The sequence below is a fragment of the Carassius auratus genome, chromosome 47 (assembly GCF_003368295.1).
Source record: "Carassius auratus strain Wakin chromosome 47, ASM336829v1, whole genome shotgun sequence".
Lineage (NCBI taxonomy): Eukaryota > Metazoa > Chordata > Actinopteri > Cypriniformes > Cyprinidae > Carassius > Carassius auratus.
In genome coordinates, this window is record NC_039289.1 from 3279871 (window position 1) to 3307556 (window position 27686).

At 35.9% G+C, this 27686-nt stretch overlaps 1 protein-coding gene across 1 annotated transcript; it reads left to right on the plus strand.

Moving 5' to 3' along the window:
* Positions 1-74: 74 nt before the first annotated feature.
* Positions 75-27669, plus strand: LOC113064798 (SH3 domain-binding protein 4-A-like). The gene is made up of 5 exons (XM_026235740.1): positions 75-225; positions 14142-14334; positions 14444-16806; positions 26274-26462; positions 26560-27669. The coding sequence occupies exons 2-5, from the start codon at positions 14217-14219 to the stop codon at positions 26782-26784; spliced, it is 2895 nt and encodes a 964-aa protein (XP_026091525.1). The 5' UTR covers positions 75-225; positions 14142-14216; the 3' UTR covers positions 26785-27669.
* Positions 27670-27686: the final 17 nt, after the last annotated feature.

A 27686-nucleotide genomic window follows, 5' to 3' on the forward strand; every position in this document is an offset into this window, starting at 1 on the left:
TCATTGCAGAGCCCGCGGTGACAGATGGCGAACCACCGGCTTCCAGTCTCCGCCCAGCCGTCTCAGAATCCCAGCCCCTATCAGTGACGTCACCTGCGCTCCGGCCCTGCCCCGGTGCGATGTGAGCCGCGTTTGCCCAAGAGCCACAAAGGAGCACAAAGTGAAGTGACCAACTCAACACCACAACTGCGCGCTGCTTTGGATGAACACAACAGGAATGCAGAGGTGAGTTTAAGCCATCGTTGCGCTTTTGTGCCTCTTAATCCTCTTGGCTGCTTTTGAATATACTCGGATCATATTTCCAAACCTCCGAAATGTTTGCGTTACTGTCTCAGCGCTCAGTGTTTTGTTGAACATGCGTTTCTTGTAACATTTCAGCTGCTTTTACAAACATCAATTTGAACATACATCAGATGTTTTCAGATTTTAAATGCGCAAACTTAAATGTGCAGATTATATTAAGGCAATGTGAAGTGTGGGCTATACTACATAAACAGTAAATGTTTTAGAACTAAAAATTGATTGAATAAGCCAATTTAATGGATGGATTGATTGATTGTGAATAGTCTCATTACTTGATATGGAATTGGACGTTCACAGAATGTCCCTTATGAACCGCTTGTTCCTGTAAAAATACATAAAATATCAGCATTTTTTATTATTTACATTGATTTCTTCAAACTTGTTTCTTCCAAGTTGCCAAAAACCGTTTTAAATATACAGGTTTATGCCAAAATACTATAATAACTGTAGTTGCTACTACTGAAAAGTTATTAATATGCACTGTAAAAATGATTTCTCAAAGATGTAATTAAAACAAAGATTGTAGTACGCTTTACAAGTGCGTTACTTGCTGTTTCTTTATAATAGTAACATTTATTAGTTGTTTCTTAGTGCAAATTATTTTCCAGTGGTGTATAAATTTGATTACAGTTGCTATTACAGAATTACAGAAACTAATGGTTCAGTTTCATTATGGTTTGTTACATATTTGTTACCGTGGTTATCAGTGTTTGATAGTCACAACGTCCCACATCCCCCTCCCTCCCTCTCCGCTCCCATTCCCAGCCGTCTATCCCTTCTCCCTTTCCTCTCTCCCCTTTCCACATTCCTTTCAGACTTTGAATGGAACGGGATTGACCTGTGGCATAACTCTGCCTCGTTTCCTCAGCTCCCCCCTCTTATATTAACAATTTATTTTCAAGTTACGTGGCGTATTAAAAATTCATGGCCTGCAGAACAAATGGCTGCTGCTACTTTAGATCACCGTGTGTGTGTGTGTGTGTGTGTGTGTCTTCTTTTCATAAGCTTGTCTGTAGTGAAACTACTTTTGTTGAGTCGGGAAACGTCTCAAAATCTTGAAAAGTTATGTTACAACAGATCCAGATTCAGTGCAGGTTAACTGTGTTGATAATTTGCTGTCTAGTATGTCAAGTGGCCTTGAGACTTTAACAGCTATAGGTGTTAACATGATGAGACTAGTGCCATTATAATAACTTGCTAACCTTGTGTGTGCTAATTTATAACCATGTAAGACGTAGTGTCAGTAAAACTGATAGCTTTTGAATGATACAAGGATGAAAGAGTGGAACGCGACGTAAAACATTGTTATTTGCAAACTCCACTCTAATAATAATAATTATAATGTTGCTATCTCATAACAAGACGTTCATCTAGTTATGATTAGAAAATACTTTACAGCTCATGCAGCACTTTTTGTGTAGGTTTTGGGGTACAAGTTTGGCATTTTTGCTTTTAAATATTAGTAATGAGCCATGTTGTAGACTTTTGTTGTAAGTGCATTATCGTAAACGTAATGAAAAATGTATGTTTTACGAACTAAGTCGAAATTATTGTCTCTCATAATTGACCAGCAATTACATTTACATGTATGCATTTAGTAGTGCATTCAGGCTATACATTTTTTTATTTTACTAATCACTAAGGAAGTTGTGTATGTTTTCATTGTTCAAAATCACCTGATCCCGATCGGACATGTTTCTCAGTGAAAAGAGTTTTTGCTTTAAAAAATGAGTTGTAGAGTTCTTTTACATGACACGTCATAAAAAAAAGACTTAAAGTTCAAAAATATCCATCTAAAATTTTAAAGAAGCTCCTTTAGATACATTTTTGGTGCAGCATGCTAATTTCACACACAAAAAAGTAAATAAGTATAAAAATAAATAATCATTATGGAAAAAAAAACCCACTCTGAAATGAGTATGACGACAGTATCTACATGTAATAAAATAACTACAATGAATGAATGAAATTTCACAGATTCTGTCTCGCGTTGTTCAGAAAAAAACCTTTAGCACAGAACCGAAATTTAATTACCGCTAAAAATACCAAAAGTGGAGGATTTTTTTATTTATTTATTTTTTTAAAGAGTTGTAAAACCACCAAAAATAAATAATAAAACACATTTAAAAAAATCCCCAGTCTGAAATGTATATTGCTGTAGTCTCCTTTTTTTTGATACATTTAACAAAAACCTTTAACACGGGGATGTCCAAACTCAGAAGGCCGGTGTCCTGCAGAGTTTCGCTCCAACTTTCCCCAATACACCTGCGGTGCGTTTCCCAAAACAACTTTTGTCGCAAGTTCCTTCAACACCAATAGAGTTCAATGGAACTAACAACTAAAGTTAGCAACCAATGCTTTTGGAAAATGCACATCTGCATGGAAGTTTATTTTATTTATTTATTTGCCTTGTAAGACCTTGATTCGCTGCGTCAGGTGTGTTTAATTGGGGTTGGAGCGAAACTCTGCAGGACTGAGTTTGGGCACCCCTGATTTAACCTACCCTTTAGCACCGCATACTAATACCAAAACTAAAAAATATATACAAGTATAACATAAATTGTCACACATTCTGCCTCATATAGAAAAGAAAACTGCGCGATACTCATTGTCCAAATTCGTGCAATGGACGATGAAAAAGTGATAGTTTTTTTTAATGACTACCTTTAATGCAACCTTTAGCACAACTTGCTAATTTAAGAATCACCACAAAAAAATCTAAAAGTCCTGAAAAAAAAAAAAAAAAAATAGACACACAAACCGTAAAACCACAATAAATTAAAACCGAAATGTTAAATGTCCATATGTCCCAGATGCTGTCTGGTGTGAGACATTGTCCAAAGTATCAAAGTGAATAAAATAAAGTACAACATGCTGTCCAGGGCTAAGCTTGTAACAAAGCCCAAACGTGGTTTTTAAAGAAGAGCCCTTCATTCTGTTATTTGTGTAGTGTCCACTTTACATAACGCCATATTAGTCCAGCTTAGAACAGCAGTGTTAAAATCAGATGAGAGTCAGAGCATAAAAAAAGGCCAGGGCATAAAATGGCAGATAGTTTTACGAGGATTTATGTTTCAGAGTTGGCCATGAGGAGAGAATACATTGTAAGTAAATTGTGGCTTTTTATCCTGATGCAAGCAGGCCTGATCTAGTTAAGCTCACATCCAAATGGCCTTTCCATTCCCGTAGCTCTCCCAATATGAATGACTGTTATAGACGGTTTGCGTTATGATACTATATTTAAAGAAAGCCGCTAGTTTGAGTTGAGCTAAGGGTAAGTATTACTCAGAATACCCTAGAATTATACACTCTCTTTAGCTTTTTCTGTGTGTTGGGATGAGGGAGTGTATTGTTGATGTTATCAGTGGGTGTTTTTAGCCGGGATCAGGACCAAGACCTGGGCGGTTTGTTTTCAGGACTCACACATGAGCCTGTCATCTAACCCCTCTGATTCCTGATGATTCATCAGCCGCAGATGTGTTTATATATAAACTAGCCATCTTGGTCCATTTTAGTTCAAGTTGAAGCATGAAACGAATCAAGGACTGCTCTTTTGTGTATGTGTGTGTGTGTGTGTGCCTGAAATTTAATTAAATAAATAATATTTAGATGCAAAAAAAAAAAAAAAAAAAAAATATATATATATATATATATATATATATATATATATATATATATATATATATAATATAATTTTTTTTTTAATTGTAACATTATTTTCAAGGAAATAAATAATTTTCTGCTGTCAAATTATGATTTTAAATTGTGGAATATGTATTGTTGTTTATGTATAATTTGTGCTAATTATATATTTTAGAGATATTATTTCAACCAGGGGTCTGTGCAATTTTCATGTCATTTTTGAATATTAATTCCTGTTAAAATGGGATTTAGAATTTAAATGAATTCACAAATTACAGTAGCGAGGTGTAATATATATATATACAATATAATAATACATAAAATATAATTATATAAACATCATAAACTTACGAGAACCTGTTTTAAAACGGAATTATTAAATTTTTAGCATTTGTGAAAAAAAATTGTATGAAATACTAATATATATTATTTTCAAAGTGATTTTATTATAAAAGATATACGTTTAAATAGTTTGGGATGAAATGTGACGGGTATGTGTTATAGTGCTGTTGTTTTGTGCTTGCTTGTAGTTTGTCTGCATTCTGTGGCGTTTCTGCTTCCTGTATTTGGCCCAGAGGAAGCCCAGGGTTATGAGTGAGAATCTTGTGCTGTTTATGTTCTATCAGCTGAGGAATGATATTAAATTCCAGTCTGTGGAAACTGATTGGAAGCTGGTGGGCTTGAGATACACCGCACAGCAGGAGCTACTCATCAGCAAAGCATTTCCTCTCTTTCTTTTTCTCTTTTCCTCTGTTGCTGTGCCTCTGTTTCTTTACTCTCTCAGTCTATCCAGAGCACTTCCTGTCATAGTTTGGCCACTTCCTGTTGCTGTAAACAGAGCCGTTGTCCAGACGAATGCCTGACCCTTCCCAAATGGCAATTTTTATTATGTACTTTTCATTTTTTGTGTGGAAAAATGTTATTTCTTGTAGTTTTCCATTTGGTCTGTTGAGATGTTCTGGACAAGTTTTGAGAAATGTTGCACTTCGTCCTGTTTTTTAAAAACATTTCATAAAGTACCTTCCACTTTCTTAAAGAGAAAAAGATGTGATTTTATTTAGGTACTTTTGTAGTTTTTCTCATTGTGTTTTTGTGGCTATAAATTTCTCTAATTTAAAGCACAAATAATCTGTATCTGTTCACAATTATTATAAAATAAGCGTATTAAATAAAAAATAAGCTAAATATATATATTTTTTTTCATTTGTTTTATCTGGTAAATAGTTATAAATTAAATAATTAGGTTATAAGCAAATAGAAAATATTCTAATATATTAATATAATTTCTATTTATAATTATTTAATGTTATTTATATTCAACCCACATTATTATCTAATGTATAAAAAGTATATTACATATGAAAAAGATAATAAATCATTTTTGCTGTTGTTTTATTATTATTATATGGTAAACAAATAATTTTGTAATTTGTATTATTAAATATTTATATAAAATATATAAGTAACTTAGTGAATTTTAAATAATTATAACTAAATTATTATATTTATTTATTGTAATTATTTTATGTAAGCACTATTAAAAATGTATTTGAATTATATTAAATAATTCTTTATTATTAAGATGTGCATGTTTTGAGATATTCGCCCTTAAACCTGTTGTAGAAGGCTGTTGTAATCGAATGCATTACGTACTTCACACTTTTATAAGGAGAAAAGTATGTAATGTTATTTTTTGTGCTTTGATAAAAGATCATTTAGTTAATGAAAGCTTCTGATGTTGAGTGAATGTCTGACCAGAACAAGCACGCACCATATAATGAAGGGTTTCCTAGATAAAGTCACAGCAAACCAACTCTGAAAGTCAGAGATTCCTCTGTGTGCTCAACTTAGACAATTTCTAAATGATTTTCATTTAATCGGAAAATCTAGTCATTATCATATCCTTTGCATCTCCATTTGTTTTCTAGCTAGAAGGGACATATTGGCATCCGAGAAAGACTCTACAGAGGCATCGTACAATACATGCATTTGAGATGCAGGCGGTCTGATATCTGAGACGAGGAGTCTGATTGGCTGGCACTGTTCTGGAATTTAGCCAATCAGGTGGTTGGTTCTATCCAAATTACTGAGAGATTGAGATGTCAGCTTGAGTTTCATTAATGCTAAACACAATTTATTTTGGACTTTCTCATCAGGGACACCCTGATACACCCTGCAGTGCAAAAAATGTCAACATTTGTGGTGAAGCACTGGGGATTTCTAAATGGTGACACTGATATCTAGAAGTGCAGATGGCCAATCAATTCCACATGTGATTTTGATGAAACATAGAATTTTATCCTTTTTTTTGTGCATGTCATTGTGGCTGTTGGTAAAGATTATTTACTATCACAGATAATCTGCATTATTATTATTATTATTATTATTATTATTATTATTATTATTATTATGTGGTAAATAATTATGACAAATAATTTAATAATATTAATGTAAAATGTATTACAAACTATAAAATAAATAACTGAAATTTATATTTATTTAATATAATTATTTGACAATAGTTTTTTGAAAGAATTATTCAAATAAAATGTCAGCATACATTGTTAAATAATTTCAAGATAAAAATTAATATCATCAATTTAAAATTTTAATTATAAGATGTTTCATTATTACATTTTTAATTATAGATAATATATTTATTACATATGTGCATGTAGTTATTTTATGTAAAATTGTGCTAAATGTTTATAATAAAAATAATTATAATAATATTAATAATTTAGTATCAATTTTACAACAACAAAAAATATATGTACCTTTTTAAATATTAATATAAAATATAAAAATTGTATAAACAATCAGAAATATTACTAAATTATTTGCTTAATATAATTGTTACAAGTTATTTATATTAAATACTATTACTAATTTTATTAATAAAATATAACATATATAAATATATCATATTTGTAAATAAAAATAAAAATACTTTTCAATTTAATTATTACTAACAATTTATTTTGAACAATAATTATATTAAATATAAATCATTTAATAATATTTTTTATTTATATAAAATATTACAATAATATATCAATTAAACACTTAGATTATTCAACCTAATGATATTTCATAGACACACAAAAATACACACTAAAACTATATCTTTTTTATTTTTATAAAATAGTATTTGACACTTTTTGGCACTTCATCACTGCATTAGATACATCAAAAATGGTGGTTGCATCATGAAATGGTGAAAAATATCTCCATGGTTGAGTGATGCAAGATGAAGCGAAGCGAAGACAGCACCACCCCAGTAGCCAAATATACACACGCCAGAAAATACACACAGACATCATGCGCTTCAGGTTTTATTTAATTTCAGGCCACATTTGGTGTGTAATGTAAAAAATGATTCCATTGCACCATGAACATGTTAAATGATGGATGTGCAGGGATGCTGGCTCCCTGTCAGCACTGGTCTCCAGAGAAGTGTGTGTGCTATAATAATTAGGTTTGACTCGATGGTTTTGCTCTGGTTAGTCTCTGCAGGCTTTCTCCTCCCACCAAGGACTTCACTCTCTCCCAAACACATGCACACACTAGTGAAAACTCAGAAAATAAATGATTATGTGCTTGCTGAAGCACTGGAATCACGTCCTGTAGGGAGTCTCATGTCCAGTTACAAGAAGAAATCTAGTCAGAAACGATACTAATACTCTTCGAAGTGCGCAAACGTATACAACGTCAGCATTTGGTTTTGTTAAGTGAGTGTGTGTGTGTATATATATATATATATATTCTAGATGGGTCGTGATGGTTGACTACAGTGTAATAAGTTATTTTCAAATGTTGTAAATAGACCAAAGATTATCGGAAGTTTGTTTATTTAGAGCGACTAGCATATTCTGAGTGAAAACTTTCTACAATATTTTCTTTGTAGTCATCCAACAACATGTCGATTAGATTTAAAACTTCTTGTTGAGTCAAAGTTTAATTAGCTTGTTATACTTAAGTTTGTAGTATACGTTTATTCGGTTAGCTTAAAATAAAATGGTGCTAATCAGCTAACTTCGCAATATTTTCTTTAAACTGTTGCCTGCCATGACAAAAGATTATATATTGGTTATATATCAACATATATCAACATGACCTTAGAAAATAATACATATAAAAATCATATTTATTTCCAATTTAAAAAAATATATATATGCTGTAAGATTGCTATAGCGCCCCTTGTGGCAACACTGAGAACGCAATGTGAAGAATCTAATTGTGAATTTTCTGATTAAACATTGCAATAAAAAAAAAAATCAAAATTTATGAATTTTGTTGTTGTTGTTGTTCCTTTTTTAATCCAGGTCTGCTGCGTTTGGATGCCCAATTTTGCAGAATAATATTTTAATATATTACAACTGTAAAATTTCAATACTAATATTAATTATTTACATTTTAGTTAATATGAATTGATTTTTTTTTTTTTTTTTACTTTAACCATCATACATTTATTTTGCCGGAAAACCGCAGGGAGACCACAAATTTGTGCTTTTCATTAAAATTGTAGTAAGGCGTTTATCACGTTGCGTTACCAAACAGATATTAAAATGTTTTATTTTGATGAATCGAGCAGCCCTTCTTGCCTGCTCTGAAGCATCAAACTGAGCTTGCCTAGCTAGAATGATTTCATTCATAGTATATTTTGGATCTAACATTGAAAGAAAGATTTGGACAAATGATTGTAGACGTGTTTACTGACAGCAACACAATAAGCATTAGCTTATCTCCTGAATCTGTCTGTTAGCAGCCGGAAGCATGGCTTCTGCAGTGCTGCAGTCTACATCTTATGACTGTTCTTTCTCCCTGAGGAATGGAACAAAGCTAAAAAAAATCACAGTCGTCATCAGCTTCCACAAGCACAATAGTGTTTCATTGTGTTTCATAATTAATTGGGAGTCAGCACAGATTCAGTCCTTATAATCCCCTAAATGCCTCTGAAAGTCGGAGTGTTTGGTGGTGTTTGTGAAGACGGACGGGGGCGTGCAAGTCTTCATTGTGTAGAGCGTTTCTTGAGAGAAATGCCCCACCTGACACAAAACAACACCGTTCATTTACAGAGGACTTTGTTTAAGCCTTGGCTAATCCAGACCTCCCACCAGAAATGAAATCTGGCATTGCGTTCCTCTGCATTTGGAGAGGTACATTTGGGAACAAAATTCACTGTCCTTGAATTGTTTCTTTTTGTGTATTCATATATGCAAATTAAATTCTGAGTGTAATTGAAATCACAATAAGATTGTTCTCCTTTGAGAGTTAGTGCACATGCTTTGGCACAGTGAGACAACTATAAGGTGCTTGTACATGTGGAACATAGTTGAATTTGGCTTGCAACATTGTGTTGACAGCTAGTACTTATACATGGAAAGCAGTAATCCAATTTTAACATGATTAAGACAATACTCTAGTTAAGAATTTACCATGTAAACAGACATTTTTGATTACCTTAATCCGGCTAAAGTCATTATCGAAGTAAACAGAAATCGAATTAAGACGTGGAGTATTCCTATTTTAGTCGCGTTATTTAAATGCAGTATAGCCTTGTAAACACCGTAATCACGTTATTACCATTGTGTATGACTTTAACACCGACATCGTTCGTATGTACGTACCAATAATGAACTGCACTTGAAGCTTTTATAAAATTAAAAATGAAATACCCAAACCTGTATATGGCATAATCATGAAGACAAACTATGTTTATACGTGAAATTTCTGAGGGGACGTCTGATGGCTTCACGTGGTGATGTAATGACGTGTGCCATTAATCGATCTATGCACTATAACATATAAAATGGGAACATGAGAAGAATATTCTAAAAGCAACTCATGTAAAGACCATAATCATAATATTGGCTTATTTAGAATAAGGTACATTATTAGTTCACTGATGTCCATGTGAACGTAGTCCGTGTTGGACGAGAGAGGACCAGGCCTGGATTTGTATGTTGTTGTTTTATGCAACTGTTTTCCATGAGGGGCTGCCGCTTTTACTTTCTTTTTTGTTTGTTTATTTGTTTATTAAAGTTTTACGTTTAAATGTTTGCCAGTTCCTGCTTTCTCCTTCACGATTTACGGACTTTGTTACACATACACTTTTTTAAAATATATATATATAAAGGTGTGTGTGTGTGTGAGAGAGAGAGAGAGAGAGAGAGAGAGAGAGAGCGCACATATGTATACTGTATGTATGTGTGTATAAAAAAAGTCTAGAAAAAAAATTGTTAACCTTATTAATTGTACAAATTTATTTATTGGTTGTTTTTAATTTGTTCACACACTTGACTTATCCTTAAATCAGAAAGAAATAGTTTTTTTGTGGAATATGTTTGATAAAGAGGCCTGTAATGTCAGACTCATTTGTGGTGGTTGAACCTTGTCAGATCGAATGACCTATTCACGCAGAGATGATAAATGATATCGGTCATTTAGTCGACTCCTGAAATTAACCTCTTATGGGCTCTTTGAAATATTATCTTCCACACACACCCCTCTGCACTTTACCTGAGTAAACCTTTTGTTTTAGAGTCAGTGGTGAAGTATGGACTGCAGGGCAGTGGAGGGAGAAATTGCTTTGTCCTCCGCAGAAGGGTCATATATATACATGAGGTGGTCCTATTTACCATGTGATGAGACTTTGGCGGAAATCCCACTTGCTTACTTCACCCAATTAGCTTGTCAAAGTAATATAAACTCCTTCAGATCATCAATGGAACTAATAATAACATTTTATAACCACATGCCATAATGTGCCACATTATCTCAAATATTCCCCCAATGCCATGTTTTGGAAATGTAATAATTCATTTGAAACGACGGTGTTTTAACGCAAGACGGAAGGATTGGTTTTATATGGAATATGGATGTGGTAATCCTGCCATGTTTGAATTGATAGATTCAACCAAATACTGCATTTTATCTGTATGTAGCTGTTTGAAGAACGATGATTACGGAGGAGTGCTTGAATTTAAACTCATGAGGTTTCCGCAGAGCTAACAATGTATCTTAAGAGCATCTAAATTCCCTGGCCTCCAGCTTGAAGTGCTTTCCATTCATCTTCTGTGAGTTACGTGTCGCATCCGAGATAAGACTTCTCATTTCATTTGGGACACCCGAGAGTTGTGGATTACCAGTGTTTTATTTTGTCGAGGAATGGTTTAAAACATCTTTCTGGCTGATTGTTATGGGAATGTTGCTTTATGGGAATAGGGGGTTTTGTTTCCGATTCCAGGTCTATTGAACAGTTCTTGTAGTTTAGTATTGATTGTCGCTGTGCATTGCATTATGTCATTCCGTCCATGTTTGTGGAAAATGCATGTTTTAGGTAGGGATGCACGATCATAATATTTCATGGCCGATTCCGATACCGAATTATTTTTTTTTTTTTATCTTTAAGCATCAAACAAGAAAGAAGGAAAGTGTGCACAAGATGTTTATTTGGTATTTAAGCCAACTGGCTTTTGAAAACTATAACCGTATTGCTATTGAAAACAATAACCGTAACCATCTGAAATTAACAGCAGTAACCGCACAGTAAGTAGCCTACATTCAATACAAACACAGATGGCACAGACATTTTTTTCTTACACATTTTCGTAAGAAAAATATCCAAATTCAAGATGCGCAAAGCTGACCTCAAAGCTGACCTCATATGTCATTCCCCCGGAACTGCTTCATTTACAACTGTGAGCGTAAGCTAGATTAAAGTGATTAGTAAGTTTTGAATATGGATATATTACTCTCAAAAATGCATTGATTTGCTACAGGAGGCCTTTGTTCGCCCTCCGGAGCGGCGTGAGGCTTTTTTTAAATGGATTAGCTATTTGTTGGATATTAGCGATTAGCTTTTCTATAACCAATAGAGTGCAACACCAGCTTGAAATATCAAAGAAATTTTTTAAAATAACTCCAACTGAATTTGTCTGAAAGAAAAAAAGTCTTATACACCTAGGATGACTTCAGGGTGAGTAATGTATGGCTTAATTTAAATTTTTGGCTGAACTAACCCTTAAAGTCACATTCAAACCAAAATGTGTTGGTATATGAGAGAAATTTGAGTGTGACTTCAACATAAGCGAAATCTGCCAGGGCATTTTCACCCTCACATGACAATCCAGATCATGCGATTCCTGTGGAAATGACTGGATATTGCCCCAAAAATTTTGCACTTTCATACAACTATTCATAATGCAATGCATTTTCAGCATTGCCGTAAAGGGCACTTTACCAGAAATTTGCATAAACCCTTCATTTATGACTAGTTTTTTTGTTTCAACCATTTGAATCTTGCTAAGCAAGTAAGCTAAAGTGGACCAGTATATAGTTAGCTACTTGAATAAAACAGATGATTTAGTACTACTAGGGCTTTTTATCTCCAAAAAAAGTGATTCTTCAAAATGTTTGATGATAACGCACACTTACAATTTGAGTGTGACTGTGAGGTTGACAGATCAAAGACTAAATCACTTTATCAGAGAGTCTGTGAAATAAGATACTAAAGAAAAGAGGATAGGAGGATACAGAGGGATTATGGGAAAGAGACACTTTTGTCAGTCTTTGGAGTGCCCCAGGTGCTGTTATCAGAAACCATAATTACATCCTTGTCAGACCTCTAGGTTTCTAATCCATCAATTGCTCTTCCTATGCCTCCTAATACCAACATCGACACATCCAACCGTGCCAGTAATGGTGTCGTAGAGTATAAAATGAGACCTTATTTTTGGGTGCTGCTAGTGTTAGAAGAACCATAGAACTTGAAGCACCTCTCCAACTCTGACAGAGTCGATTTTTTGTTTGTTTTTTTGAAGATTGGACTGAAAGGAACAAAGCAAATGTGGTATTGCTGACCTACTTCAGCATCTGTTAAATGTAGATAAAAAGAAATAGACATTTAAAAGGGAATGCATTCTTCCATTTTAAATCTTTTGTGTGAAAGATTTTTTAATACATGCATGCAAAAGATGCTTTCCTCCTTTTGAAGAGTTCATTAGACCTTTATGTAACAGACATTAAAGGTCCTTACAATCTTTCCACTTCCACAGAGCCTTCAAAAAAAATCCACAAGAAAACTTTGCATTGGATTCATCTAAGTACAGCTTTTCTGTACAGCGAAACCCTCATGGTATTTCATCCTATGGTCAATTGTTGTGTAGAAATTAAATTATCATTAGCTACTCTGAGTAAGCAACAATTGGTCTTGGTCTTGTTTGATATTCATGATTATTTAGTCCAACTAATTATAGCTTGTTTTACATCTCAATGTTGTTTTGCATGTGTGTCACGTCAAGCGCAGATTAATTGCGCTCATTGTCTCAGACAGAAGTTGATGCAATCATGCATGGAAATTGAGTCTGTGTCTTCACCTTTTTATTTAATTGATGGAACCAGTTTCATCCAGATATCAAGTCTATAAATTAGAATTTTACATTGTTGTTGTTTCCAGCAGGTAGAGCTACATTATATTTATTGATTTTTTTGTTTTAAATGACACATCTGTATTATCTTGTTTCTGATAGTGTGCATTTCAGTCTAAAGTAAACGTGAACACTGCGTAATAACACTGATCCATTAAGCCTTATATATCTTTAAAACTACTGTAAATATCTTTTTGTGCTTTCGTAAATTATAGTATATTTTACTGAAACGCAGTTTGCCTTTTCAAGTATAACTGAATATTCAAACTGGAAAAAGAGGGATTAATGGCATTAGCTAAAAAATGTCTGCAGCTTGTTGATTAAAGGCTGATAATGTTTTTGGTGGTGTTTGGAGAAAATGCACAATAAGACCAGTAATATGCATTAAGTAAATTTGGTGAATTTACATTTAATACTAGCATTTATATTAGCAGTGAGAAGTCATTAAGACATTTTCTGAGAGATAAAGTAGAAGTTAATTTCAATATAAACAACAATGCAACCTCTTCCAAAACAGATTAAAAGTAATCAACTTTAAAGATCTCTTAATCTCATGCGATACTTTTGAGTTAGCCTAGCTACATCTTGTCCTTGTTTGTCCTTTAGTTATGCCACACTAATCTCTAGCTACAGTCTCTCTGAAGAGTTTTGCATTAATGATCCAATAATCTGATTGCAGCGTGTCTCGTTATTCTCTTTGCATCAATTGTTTCTCCTGCCACACAAAGTTAATCAAGTTTGTCCCTTTCCATTTTGTTTTCCCAGCAAGAAAAAATGGAAAACTGCCCGTGTTTCATTGTCAGGTTTGGAGCAATGGTGAAATAGCATAACCAATGCAAGATGGCCGCCCACAAGATCAGAGTAACCAACAACAACGTTCTCCCTAGATGTAAATCAGAGGGCACTCTTATCGACCTTGATGAGGGAGTGACTGAGGCGGGTCTCATAGATGTCAAAGGTCAGTTTATTGTACTACAAATAAACTAAGAGAGTGTTTGATTTGGTTGTGCCATATATATATATATATTTCAAATCAGAAATTCATACTAATATGTTCATCTCTCTAGTGCCTACTCCAAGTGCCTTGCGTTTGGCCCCCTCAACATCGTTTGGAACTGCTCGGGAAGTGGTCGCCATAAAGGATTACTGTCCATCCAGTTTTACCACTCTAAAGTTTTCCAAAGGGGATCATCTCTATGTGCTCGATACGTCTGGTGGGGAATGGTGGTATGCCCACAACAACCGAGAAATGGGATACATACCTTCGACGTACGTCCAGCCGATCAACTACAGGAACTCATCTCTAAGTGACAGTGGGATGATTGACAATCTAGGGGACTGCTCGGAGGAGGGAGCAAAAGAGCTGGACCTAATGGGGGAGTGGACCGGAGTGTCACTGAAGCCCTCCCTGCCTTATGACAACAAAAACCCGTTCTCCATGCTCTCTTCAACCAATCCATTCCTAAATGTGTCCATGGATGACATTCTTGATCAGAACAGCAATGAGAAGCTGAATCAATGCAACAGCCTGGATTTACTTTTCTTTGACTTGCCTTCAGACTCAATCTCCACCACCAGCAACACAAAAGGGTACAGCAATACTGTATTTGATGGAACATCCACCAGCACTGATTTTGAAGCCTTGCAGATGCTTCGCAAGGACAATCCCTTTTTTCGAAGCAAGAGATCTTACAGTTTATCAGAGTTATCTGTCTTACAATCTCAGTCAAATCCTCCATTGCCTTCATCAGGTTTTTTTACAGGGCTTAAAGCTCCCTCACCTGAGCAGTTTCACAACAGAGAGGACTTTAGGACAGCATGGCTAAATCACCGAAAGTTGGCAAGATCTTGCCATGACCTTGAGTCCCTCGGGCAAAACCCAGGCTGGGGTCAAACACAACCAGTAGAGACCAACATTGTTTGCAAGTTGGACAGCTGTGGAGGGGCAGTCCAACTCCCAGATACAAATATCAGTATTCATGTTCCTGAGGGCCATGTAGCAGTGGGAGACACTCAGCAAATCTCTATGAAGGCTCTACTAGATCCTCCTTTGGAGCTAAACAATGACAGATGCTCGACTGTCAGTCCAGTAGTTGAAATCAAACTGAGCAACATGGAGATAAAGTCATTCATTACCTTAGAGATGAAGGTATCAGTTTCAACTAGGACAGAAAGTCAAATGGCGGACATTTTGTGTGTAAGAAGTGATTGCAAAGAGGGTCCTTATTCTCCTGTTCCACAAGCTTACATTTATGGTGATACAATTCAGGTTCAGTTGGACAACTTGGAGCCCTGCATGTATGTAGCAGTTACTGTCCAGACCCAACATGTATCCTTCAATTCAACTGTTTGGGATCATATGATGAAGAAAGTTACATTGGGTCTCTATGGGCCCAAACACATTCATCCATCTTTTAAGACTGTGGTGGCCATTTTTGGCCATGACTGTGCCCCCAAGACTCTTTTAGTTAGTGAAGTTGGGAAACAAGCAAAATCTGCCCCTCCTGTTGCCCTACAACTGTGGGGGAAGCACCAATTTGTCCTTGGCAGACCTCAAGACTTGCAGATAGGCATGTTCTCCAACATGTCAAATTATGAGGTCAAGTCAAATGATCAGGCTAGGGTTGTTCGTGGGTTTCAGATCAAACTAGGCAAGGTGAGCCGACTTATCTACATGATTACGTCTCGGAATGCAGATGAGATTTCAGACTTCACGTTACGTGTCCAGGTAAAAGATGATCAGGATTGCATCCTTGCACAATTTTGTGTTCAGACACCACAGCCACCACCTAAAACCGGGATACGGAACAACGGCCAGAGGCGCTTCCTAAAGAAAAAGGAAGTTGATAAAATAATTTTGTCTCCTCTGGCCATCACCACCAAATACCCACAGTTTCAGGAGCGTTGCATTACCAACTTGAAATTTGGAAAACTGATCAAAACAGTTATCAGACAGACCAAGAACCAGTACTTGCTGGAATATAAAAAAGGCGATATTATCGCCTTACTCAGTGAGGAGAAGATCAAACTCAAAGGACAACTATGGACCAAAGAGTGGTACATTGGATACTATCAGGGAAAGATTGGGCTTGTACATGTAAAAAATGTTCTCGTCTTGGGAAAGGTTAAGCCTATTTATTTCTGTGGGCCAGACCTTACAACCACAATGCTGATGGAACAAATCTTGAAGCCCTGCAAGTTTCTCACCTACATTTACGCCTCTGTGAGGACAATACTTATGGAAAATCTGGGAAACTGGCGAGCATTTGCTGATGCTCTGGGCTATATGGATCTTCCTTTGACATATTTTTGCAGAGCAGAGCTGGATAGTGAACCAGAGAGGGTTGCCTCAGTGCTGGAGAAACTAAAGGAAGATTGCCTCAACATAGAGACAAAGGAGAAAAAATGTTTTCAGAAGGAACTGATGATGGTAAGATTTTGTGTGTGTTTGTCCGAACTGCATAGTTTGAAAACTATTGTAGTTATGTTTCCTTTTTGAATGCTGTAGATGCCCTAGTCCCAAATAGATAACCATTAGAAATTTGTCTGCGAAGTATTTGATTTAAACCCGTTTTTATGCAGTCCTGCTTGTATGCATTTTCTCTTATTAATGCTTGGGGCTAATTCTGATGAGAGTGCACTTAGCGGCTCTCTGCTGCCTTTCTTATCTGTACAGCTGTGGAAACCTGCAAGTACAGCAGCCGGAACCCTGCTTGGCTCGTTGCAAATTCTGACTGAGAGAAAGATAGCCCTTGTATTAGTTTTTTTTTTTTTTATCACTGGGCACATGCTGTCCAGGGCTGGTAATCTTTAAGCTGCCTCTGTTTAATCTACACAATGTCCAACAGTATATAACCTCTTTGGTGTCTTTAAAGTATTAGTTCATCTAAAAATGAAAATTCTATCATCTTTTACTCACCTCTTTTGTTAATGTTGTTCCAGACCTTTATGGATTTCTTAAATGTGAACTTAAATTTTGCTCTGGTCCTCGCTGTTGTGTGGCTGAAGAAGACTCAAAACATAATGCATATGCAACATGAAAGGCCCCTGCTCTTCAGTTTTATTACATTGAAAATAAAAAAAGTTGACACTTGATTTGATTTTCGGGTGAACTACTCCTTTGACTCAACCGCATTATTGTCAAATTATTGTTAAACACATTAACAGAAACCCAAGATTGGGAATGAACACTTGAACACTCGGAACATCACAGCAGAGAGTTTTGAGAGTGTATCTATTTCTACCTTACATACACTTTCTACTAGCATTGACCGATATCCCATTCATAAGTAAACAGGTTCGTGCCCCACTTCTGTCAGCACAGGGCTTGCAGATCTGAGGAGTCAGTGCATGGAGAAGGATATGTGTTATCGCATGTTTAGGCTGGATAAAGAGAGAGCGAGAGAGGAAAGATTCCAGTCTTATCTTTTGCAAAACTTTAACTTTAGCATCTTATCTTGGATAAACAATACAAATGCAAAATAGGGATTTTGACTATTCCCTGACCTCAGTGTTAAAGTGATATATCCCTGACTGGAATCTTCATAGTATATTTCCTTCCACAACAGGCAGAGCTTTTGTTAAATTTTAATTATTCAAGACTTGAGTGGGTGGTAAGCATCTGTTACAGGGCGTAACACCTCCGCAGTCGTTCTCATCTCTTTCACAGTGTTTCTGTACATTTCTCCTTTCTGAGAGGGAGCTCTATCATTGTTTTAAGTACTGACACATTCATCAAGTAGAGATGAGGCTATTATTCCCAAGGCCTGACGTCATAGGATAGTCAGTTGTCTTTTGTGAGAGGTAAATCGATTTTGAAACTGCAGCCTGTAGTCCCTAATGGACACCCAGCTTTCCTTGCCTCACTCTTGCTGTTATTTAGTGATTTGTCTTTTTGAGTTTGGTAGTTACCGCCAATACTTTTGAGCCTGGTGACATTTTGAGTTGTGCAGACAATGAGATGGAAGAAATTTTCCTCAGCGTTAAGTCTTACAAGCCAGCTATTAAGCTTAGCATAGCAATTTATGGGTCTTTCAAGATAATACCCGTCTGTATTGTGATTTAACAATTCTGTATGCTGCCTCAGTATCCTCATTTACAGTTAGCATTCCTCACACGCGAATGTGCTTAGCCTAAGTCCATAATATATGACTTTTCCTATTAAGCCAAGTTTTATCAAGTCGTAAATGGCAGTTTGCCACCTTTACTCAGCAAGTGGTTCATTTTCAAAGCTTGCGTTCTAGGTGGTTAGCCAGGCATTCTGGAAGCTTCCAAAGACTGAAAGAGCTTGGCAGCTGACTCAGCCATATCTAAACACTCCTAAAATAAAACCAAACAGCATGGGGGCACTCCAAGACCATCAGGCTAGTAAAGAAAACAATCTAAACTGGGCCATTTCAATGTGATTGGTTTAAATATTTGCAGTGGGTTATCGCCAGCTAACAGTGAGCCATTTTTTGGGGGGTTGGTGTGGCTTCTTTTGTATAAATGTCACTACAGTCAATCACATAGCCAAAGCGTTTTCTTGTAATATAGCTTATTTATATTAGTTTGTACTAAAATTACTGGAGAGCTCTGTGATCTCTGGTTATTTCTAAAATCGATCAGGTGTACTTCATCTCAATTTGCTGACAGTTTTGTCTCTCTGTCTGGTTTAAACTGGCCATCTCTGCCCCTGAAGGTTAAATCCTGCATTTAAAAGATTCCCAACAGCTTTTGCCATAGGACTATCTGAACCCTGACGTTTTTCTCGAATAGCCATGGTGTGGTGGGACATATATTACATGCTCCTTTAGAAATCAGTGTGAAACATGACCTTCACCTCTCCCTGCCCTCTGGTAGCATAGTGAAAATTTGATTATTTTTCTGTGGTTCTTTGACCATAACCGCAACACTTTTGACTGACTCATTTACATTCATTATTTTAAGTGAAAGTATTGTAGTGCTACTGTATTCAGCAGTATTGTTTAGAGTTTCAAAGGGAAATCTGAGACTTCTCACTCTCTTTCTCACCTACTTGAATTCTGATTTGCATACTATCTTTTATAATTAGTTTGCAAGATTAGAATTTGTGTATTCTAAATGATAGTACAGAGCTCACATGGTATGGTGTTTTAAGTAAAATGTTAGTGTACATCTTTGGGTACTTTTTCAGGTGAAATTGCTCACAATTCCTTGCACAACAAAATAAATTGTTGTGACTTCACTTCAAAGTTAAGAAATAATGAATATTAAAGGTAGATTAAATTAAAGCTTGATGATAGAATGTTTAAATATTAACACTGAAGCTGTGTTTTACATGTATTTACACACACTTCTTGATTTGAGCATTAGACTCTAGCTGAAATTTGTATTTATTAACTTTTAAGAAATAATGAAAAATAAAGGTGTAGCTAGCTGTTAAAACATGCTAGAAATGTGTTTGCTAGTTACATTTTGAAGGCAATTTGGCTTATTTTAGCTAGATGCTACTGCTCAGATCTGTTCTGTGTTGTCTAGCTAATATAAATGAATGTCAAAATACTAGCATACTTAAGTTGCTCACTATACATACTTTTAATGTGTCATACGAGTATGCATTACTATCTTAAGCTTATAGATCAAATGTGTTAGCATGTCCATGTACATTACTGATTACTGCATTTAAAACGTAATCAGATTAGGCTACTAATTACTTCACTTTCAAGTTACTTTCAAGTTTACTTTACTTTTCAAGTTATTAAACCTTAAACTCATAGTTCTTTCATTAATTTAATATGAAACCTTTCATTGAATCTAAATCTTGTAAGACTCATCTGCATTTTAGCTCAGATTGTCCAGTGATTTATTAAAAGGCATACTGATGCACAAAACATGATTTTATTTAGTTCATAATTTTAAACAGTGCATTTGTAACTTGAATGTAACGTAATTTTGACATAAGTAATTGTAATCAAATAACATAAATGTAAAATGTAACACATTACTTAACTGTGTTACCAGGAAAAGTAATTAGATTACAGTAACGTATTTCTGTGTAATACGATATACCCAACTCTGTTCATCACTGTGCTATTAAGACCATCCCTAATCAATTTACATCTCGCAACTGATATCAAGCTGGTTTTATCGACAGAGGTCATTCATTTCCTTCAGTTATTTTTTTTTTTTTTCATCTCTGCACAGTACTGACAGCAGATATTTGCAGTCAGTTTATTACCGTACCGTACAAGGCACATTTACCTCATAGCTCTCGGTCAGGGCTGTCTGATCTGGGTGTCTTGTGGTGCCAGCGGTGGATCTTGGCAGGTCTAATCTATCTGATGATGGGGGAAACCATGTAATGTCCAGCAGCTATGTTTAGTTTTTCATGGCATAATAGATGCCATGATGGAACACTTGGTAATTGAACGTTTGAGATATAATTCCATCATTGAAATGAAAGTTAATGGTAGGGAGTCTGTTGCAAACATGTAAACGTGAACCTTACTGTAAAACTTTTCAGTAGAAAATGCAATCCAAAAGTCTGAGATTACTGTTGAAAATGCTGTTTTGTGTTAATTTAAGTTAATTGAGATGCATTCAGATTCTGAATCAGATTATTTTTTTTAAACACACCTTTTCTGTTCTTGCCTTAAAAAGATTAGCCTGGTAATACCAGACTCTGCTACTTCACTTTGCTTCGTAGACAGAGTCTGGAATGGCATAATAGAGAAGTGTTTTCTCTCTTGCTGGGGGGCGCTTGTCTGAAGTTTAAAACCATTGGTTACCCGTAAGCCAATCAGATACGTTTAGTTATGACGTATGTTATGCGCCTGTACAGCCACATCGAAGCACAGACATCATGCATCGATCTCAAATCTATGATTGAATTTCCACTCTAAACCTGTTGTTAAACACTCTTCTTGTTCTGGCTTCAGTTTGAAAAAGAGTTGAATGTTCTCCATTGCATCCCGTGTCTCGTTTTCCATTTCCGTGGTCGTTTCGGTTTTCGATTTCTACAATGTAAAACTCGGTGATTAGCATCTTCGTCACGGCTCTCAGTAATATGTAATATGTTGGCCAGAATGCAGAACAAATCTGATATTATACATTCTCCCATGCTAGAAAAAATCCTTTCATCTAGAAAACAAAAACTTGGCTCATTATTTTTGTCACTAGAGAGATTGAAAATCTTTTTATGCAGTTTTACAACTAAGAATGAAAATCTTCCATCTTCCGTCTTCATCCCACTCATAGGATTATCCCCCCCCCCCAGTGTTTCCTTTCTTTCCATCTTTTTTGCTTCCCATGTCACACTAAACTACCGAAACGCAGGAAGGCACAGGCATCTAAACTGTTGAAAAGGAGATTGCAACATTCGTAAGCTCACAGGTCAATTTCATCTGTCCATCACTCTCATCAGGTTGTCTCTGGGGAAAGTGGACAATATTTTACTAAGAACGAACAGCACGGCAATCACATTTGAGAGCATGTCTCTTATTCTCAACTATTCAGCCCCCATTCCGACACCCTTAATGGGTTTTTCTTAGTGATTGGAACTCTTCTGTAAAACCTGAAATTGGTTGCAATGCCACCTTGAGGACCAGTTCTTTGCGTTATAGGAAGTTTCTCTCAGAACTTAAGGACTACTTTAGTCGTTGATGTGGTGCTTTCATTCACAAAGATAAACCAGAGATTCTTATCAGCCATAATTCACGATTTTAACCTGCAAAATAAGATTTTCTTATCAAAGTGATATAATTTTGTGTTGCAAAAATGAGAACACCTTCCTGAAAGTTACTAAATGAAAGAATTTTTATAAAATTTTTAAATATATAGATTTAAGACTATTTTTGATCATCAGTTTAGTATATTGAATCCAAGCTTTTAAACACAAGTAATTTTCTGACAATTAAAAGTGTTATATAGCCCACTGAATCATACTCAGACTTAACACTGGCAGTAGTGGATCTACTTAGGAGAGAACTGCCAGGTGACTTATTTTTTTAGCATAACAGAGGACAATGGTACAAGAGGAATACTAATTGTTTTAAGTGTGAAAATATAGCAGAAGTAGCACCGACGTTCGAAAACAATGGACAATGACAATGCTCCTGAAATCATCAGGTAGACCAGAGCAAGGAGGTCGTCCAGGAGTTAAACAGGACAGATGTGAAAATTGGTCACTAACTTTTACACTCCTTTCAAACTAAGTACTTGAATATTATACATTTTCTGAATTCAGTCTCGGGGTGTACTCATTTCTGCAGTCCTTCATTTAAACAAAATTGGCCAATTTACTTATCTTACAGAAAAATATTGGCATATATTTTGTTGTTTTTGTTAAGTATATGTTTAATAGGTTTCAATTTGACTTTCTTTCCATGAATTATATTAATGATAATTAAGAAAATAGAATTATACAGAGGGGGTGTACTCATTTAGGCTGTGCACTGTAAAGATTTTCTTTTTTCTTGTTCTCATTTCTTTGTATTTACAAAGTATTTTTTGTATTTGATTACGTTGAATTTCACCTCAGGTATTTACCTACATAACGACACCACCCTAAATTCAGTCATCTTCCCAAGATTTGCTCTATTCGAAACAGCAGATTTCGTACTAGCCTCATTAAAGCAGTTGTATTCTAAACAGGTGGCCCCCTGGCCCCTGGAATGTTTCGTGGTCTAATTCTGGAACATTCGTTTGTGATGGATAGGCACAAGAATTCTGATCAGGCCTGAGGTCTCGTCCCGTCACGATTCATTCTTTTCTTTATTAACCAGGTAATTGAGGAAGCTTTCTGGTCCGACTGGATAGAGACAAAAATGCTCTGGTAGGGATTTTGCATTCCTGTGAGTCTGGAATCTGGATAGGTATTCTGGTGAAGCAATGTTGTCAAGCCCTGCTTTTTTCCAGCCAGATTTTAATCAAAAGGACGGATAGAATGCTGTTCATGCTTTAGCAGACTTCTAATTTCATTTGCATGTTCATTTTTCCTTAGTCCTCATACCAAAACATCCAATCAGTTATGCTTTCATGTGACTCCTTTTGGGTCTGACTACTCTGTTAGTGGATACTCTTTATGGGCTTGCCAGCAAAACAAACATTGTAGACTTAAACGTTGTTCCCATTGTTTATAGAGTTTTCGGAAAGGCTTACAAAGATGAAAAAACTCGGGAAGTGAATGCATAAATACAAGCCATTCATAGAGTGGCAGTTCACCAAACTTTCACTGGACATAGACTCTTGACCCTGGGCTGACTAGATACATTCAAACAATAACTAAACCATCCATTTTAGGAGTAAAGAACCATACGAGACTCATTTATGGAGGGAATAGCTGTTCAAATCCTGTCCTGTGTGGTCCAGCTCTTTACAGCACGGTTGGTTTAGTATTCCTGAACAAATGATTCTTATGAATAAAAACAAACCACACAACTGGAGAAATGACTCTTATGAAGTGATTCTTTTCAGTGAGTCATACAGAACTTGTATGGCAAAAGCAATTTTGCCACCACTGTTTGATTTCCAAACTTATGATTCTTTTGATTCCGATCTTTTTAGTGAATCAAAGCATACAGCAAACCATGTTGTCACATTTCCAAGTAAGTGGCTCTCATATACTGGAGCACAACCAGTGTAGTCAGATTTTTGACCAAATGATTCTTGTGATCCAATTATTTTTTTTTAGCAAATCAAACCAAACATATATAGTTTGCTACCACGCTAGTTTATTTCCAAAACGAATGACTCTTTTTCTTGTTTTCAGTGAATTAAAACTAAAAGCACGAGTGGTGTAGCCTGATTCTAGAAGGAATTACTTTTATGAATTTTTTTTTGGAGAACCAAAGACATATAATGTGACCAATGAAAACAAACCAGTTTTTTGTTGTAGCTTAAAAAATCAAAAATAAAGTGTGGCCAGTGTATTCTGATTCCTGAATAAATGAATTTACAGTTTAGCTGAATCTTTTTATTTAATGAATCGAATGACTCTTATGAGCTGGTTACTTTTAGTGAATCAAAACAAAGTACTGTGTGGCCTGTGTGGCTTTGATTCCCATTAAATGACTCTTAAGAATCAGTTCTTTTTAGAAAATCTAAAACATAGAGCCCTTAAATTTGAAGCAATCGGCTTAGAGATGTTTACAATATGTTGTAGAGTTTACATCTTTGCAAGTAATTATCTGAAAGACTCATCAGTCATTGATTAGTCCAGGTTAGCTCAAGATTTAGTTTGGAGCAGAAATGCAATGCTGTACATTTCTTGCGAGTCTTCCAACAATAATAAATTAGAAAGCCATTTGGCAAGAAAGAAAATTACCCGGGGCTGTTCAGCTGAATGTATTTTTTCCTCTAATGGCGGTGACCTTTTGCCGTCTCATCCCAAATGTCAGGATTCAGCAGACCTCTTTGGTGTTTTCATCAAGAGTCTTCTCTTGGCCGAGAACGCAGCGAGGACCTTTGCCTAGAAGATCAGGCATGGATTGGCCGCCATTAAATTAAAACATGCTTAAACACAAAAAAAGAAAGACTGAGAAAGCTCAGGGGGAAAAAAAGAATAGATAGAAACATTACCACATTAATACAAAAGACAATTTGCATATATACAATTTTTATAAGATGCAATTATATTTAAAGATATATTATAATGATGTCTGTATGCATGCTCCATTTTCTTTAATCGTTAAGTGCTTCTGGGGCACTTTTCTTGGCTTTTTTTCCCCTCAAACTAAAGTGCCTGTCATTTAGGTTTAGATTTACAGAAGCATTCTGAAGTTGCAGTAAAGAATATTAATGCGTTCCTTAAACAAAAGAACCTCAGCGCTGCTGGGGAATTAATCAGAAGTCGCCTCACAGCTTTATCATGATTTTGAAGCGATACTCCCCTGTTCTGGAAGTTTCCTCCTCACTCATTTCACTTATACATGTACAGTGTCTCATAAAGCAATGAAAAGGAAGTCATTGACTTTGTTTACCCAACAGGGAGGATGTTCTCATGACGTTCTCAAGTTCTCCCATGGATCTAGTTGTGCTTTTCTTTCCTCTCTTCCCTTCTTCGGCAACAAGAATGAAGGAGAGCGGGGATTACCGCTCCATTCTACCGGACCCCAGGGGTCCCTTTTCACTCCAAACATGGCTGTGTCTGCGTGTGTGGCAGGGTCGGTAGGGTCCTTTGAAGGGTTCAGTCACTCATCCGTGGAGGCCACAGAGAGAAGACTACAAATTCCCTTGCTTTTTTTTTTTTTACGTATCGTGTCCATACTTATTTCATGACTGGATGTATTGTTGTCCTCCTGCCACATCTGGACATTTATTTTAAAACACAGTTAACTTGACGTCAATCAGATTTCACTCCTAAAGGAAGTTAGCTCACTTTCTGGTGTGTGTGCTGTGAGGAGTGTGTGTGTGTGTTTTACTTATCTGGTTTAAGCTGGTTTAAGCTGTTTTCCAATGAATTTATGTGGTCCTAGTGTCATATTATTTACCGTGGAGATCAAAATTAGAGAATAACCTTGCATTTCCTAAATTTCAAGGTTACTGCTTACCTCTATTTGAAATTATTCTAACAGACGATGTTCTAAAACCTGTTCTACTGAAACCTTCTAATGGTGTCATTATGAGATATAATGAACATTTTATGCAGTAAAAGGATGGCAGTTATTTTAATGGTGTTGCTCATGAAATATTATAATTTAAAAGAATGCAAACGTTTCGGGTCAATTGTTACGTAAAATATTAGTGAAATTGCAGTGCAATATTTCATCACCTTTCTGATTTGTGTAAAGCTCCTAAAAATATAATTTTTGTCCCAGAAATGTACGTTTTTGGCCTGTTTTGTTACTGTTGTATGTTTGTAGATGCTTTAAATCCTTTTACAGAATCAATAACTATCATTCTGGAATATTAGGCTAATTTTTTTTATTGCTCGCTCAGGCTCTTTTGAAGATTGATTGTCAGGGTTTGGTGGCCCGACTCATTATGGACTTCGTGTTGCTGACGATGGCTGTGGAAGTGGCTCCTCGCTGGAGGGAACTCGCTGAAAAACTCGCTCACGTATCCAAGCAACAAATGGAGGCCTATGAGGCTCCACACAGAGACAAAACTGGGATGGTGGACAGTGAGGTGAGGACACAAAACCTCCTCTTCAATATAGAAGAGAAGAGTTCAAATAAATGAATGCGATCAGGTAATAAAATTGCCATTTATCTTATAATTTCAGGCCATGTGGAAACCAGCCTACGACTTCCTGTTGACGTGGGCCGCTCAGATTGGCGACAGTTATCGTGATGTCATCCATGAACTGCACATGGGCCTGGACCGAATGAAGAATCCAATCACCAAACGCTGGAAGCACCTCACCGGCACCATTATCCTTGTCAATTGCCTTGACTTGCTTCGAAGCTCCGCCTTTAGCTCCGCCCCTCAGGATGACTGTGCCATTTAGCTCCACCTCCTCACAATAAAGTTTTGACATCACCTCAGAAGACTGCTGAACTTTTAAATGGACACACACTTTTCTACGTTACCGTCAGCTGTGAGTTTACCTCAATTCAATAGCCGTGAGGACTTCCTGTACCCATCCACGTCCATATAAGGGCATGCGGAAAGCCAATACAGCCAAAACACTTTTAACAGTTTTAAGTGTAGATATATTTTGAGATTTCTGAAGGCGATTTCTTGAAGTCTTCTTCTTTGTGATATCTTTATTTTTTATATATCGGATAGCACAAAGGAAATTTTTACGACGACTTTGACGTTTTACACTAACTATTTTGTTCCGAAAAAAACAAAAACAGATTACATCTTTGTTCATTACTGAAAACTAAGGACTATTTTGTGACATTTATCCATGTTTGTCTTGGTCTGGATGTTCTATATTTCATTGCCAAATGCTCAAGCCTCCCACGTTTATGATTTTATTCCACTGATTTGTTGTGACAGTTGCTTTGCACAGAAAGACAGATTAGTTTTACTAGAAACACGAAACACTACAGACTGGTTACGAGAGAAGGAGCAGCATATGGTGTCTTAATGAGATGGGAAGTTCAGACTGTTTTGTCTCTTCAAGCTTTTGCAAGTTTGCATATGTATGACCAGATATCGCACCATGTACTAGGTGTTAAATCGCAGTGTTGCTTTAGTTTCAATAGTGAGTCATTCATTCATTTTTTTGTCAAGAAACAAATGCAGTCTGATGAATAAATGAACAGATCATAGCGTAATTTTATGACTGTGACCATTTTTGTTCTACATTTATATTTTTTTGTACCTACAATTATTAGTTTTTAGACTTTTGTTCTTTTGTTTTATGTTCTGAAAGCTTTTTTTTGTTGTTGTTTTAAAAAA

Excerpts from the sequence above, each read along its gene's own strand:
- LOC113064798 (XM_026235740.1), top strand. The coding sequence starts at position 14,217 with ATGGCCGCCCACAAGATCAGAGTAACCAACAACAACGTTCTCCCTAGA. Across the intron at positions 14,335-14,443 it reads GGGTCTCATAGATGTCAAAG|TGCCTACTCCAAGTGCCTTG; the intron begins GTCAGTTTATTG and ends TCATCTCTCTAG. Across the intron at positions 26,463-26,559 it reads CTGGGATGGTGGACAGTGAG|GCCATGTGGAAACCAGCCTA; the intron begins GTGAGGACACAA and ends TTATAATTTCAG.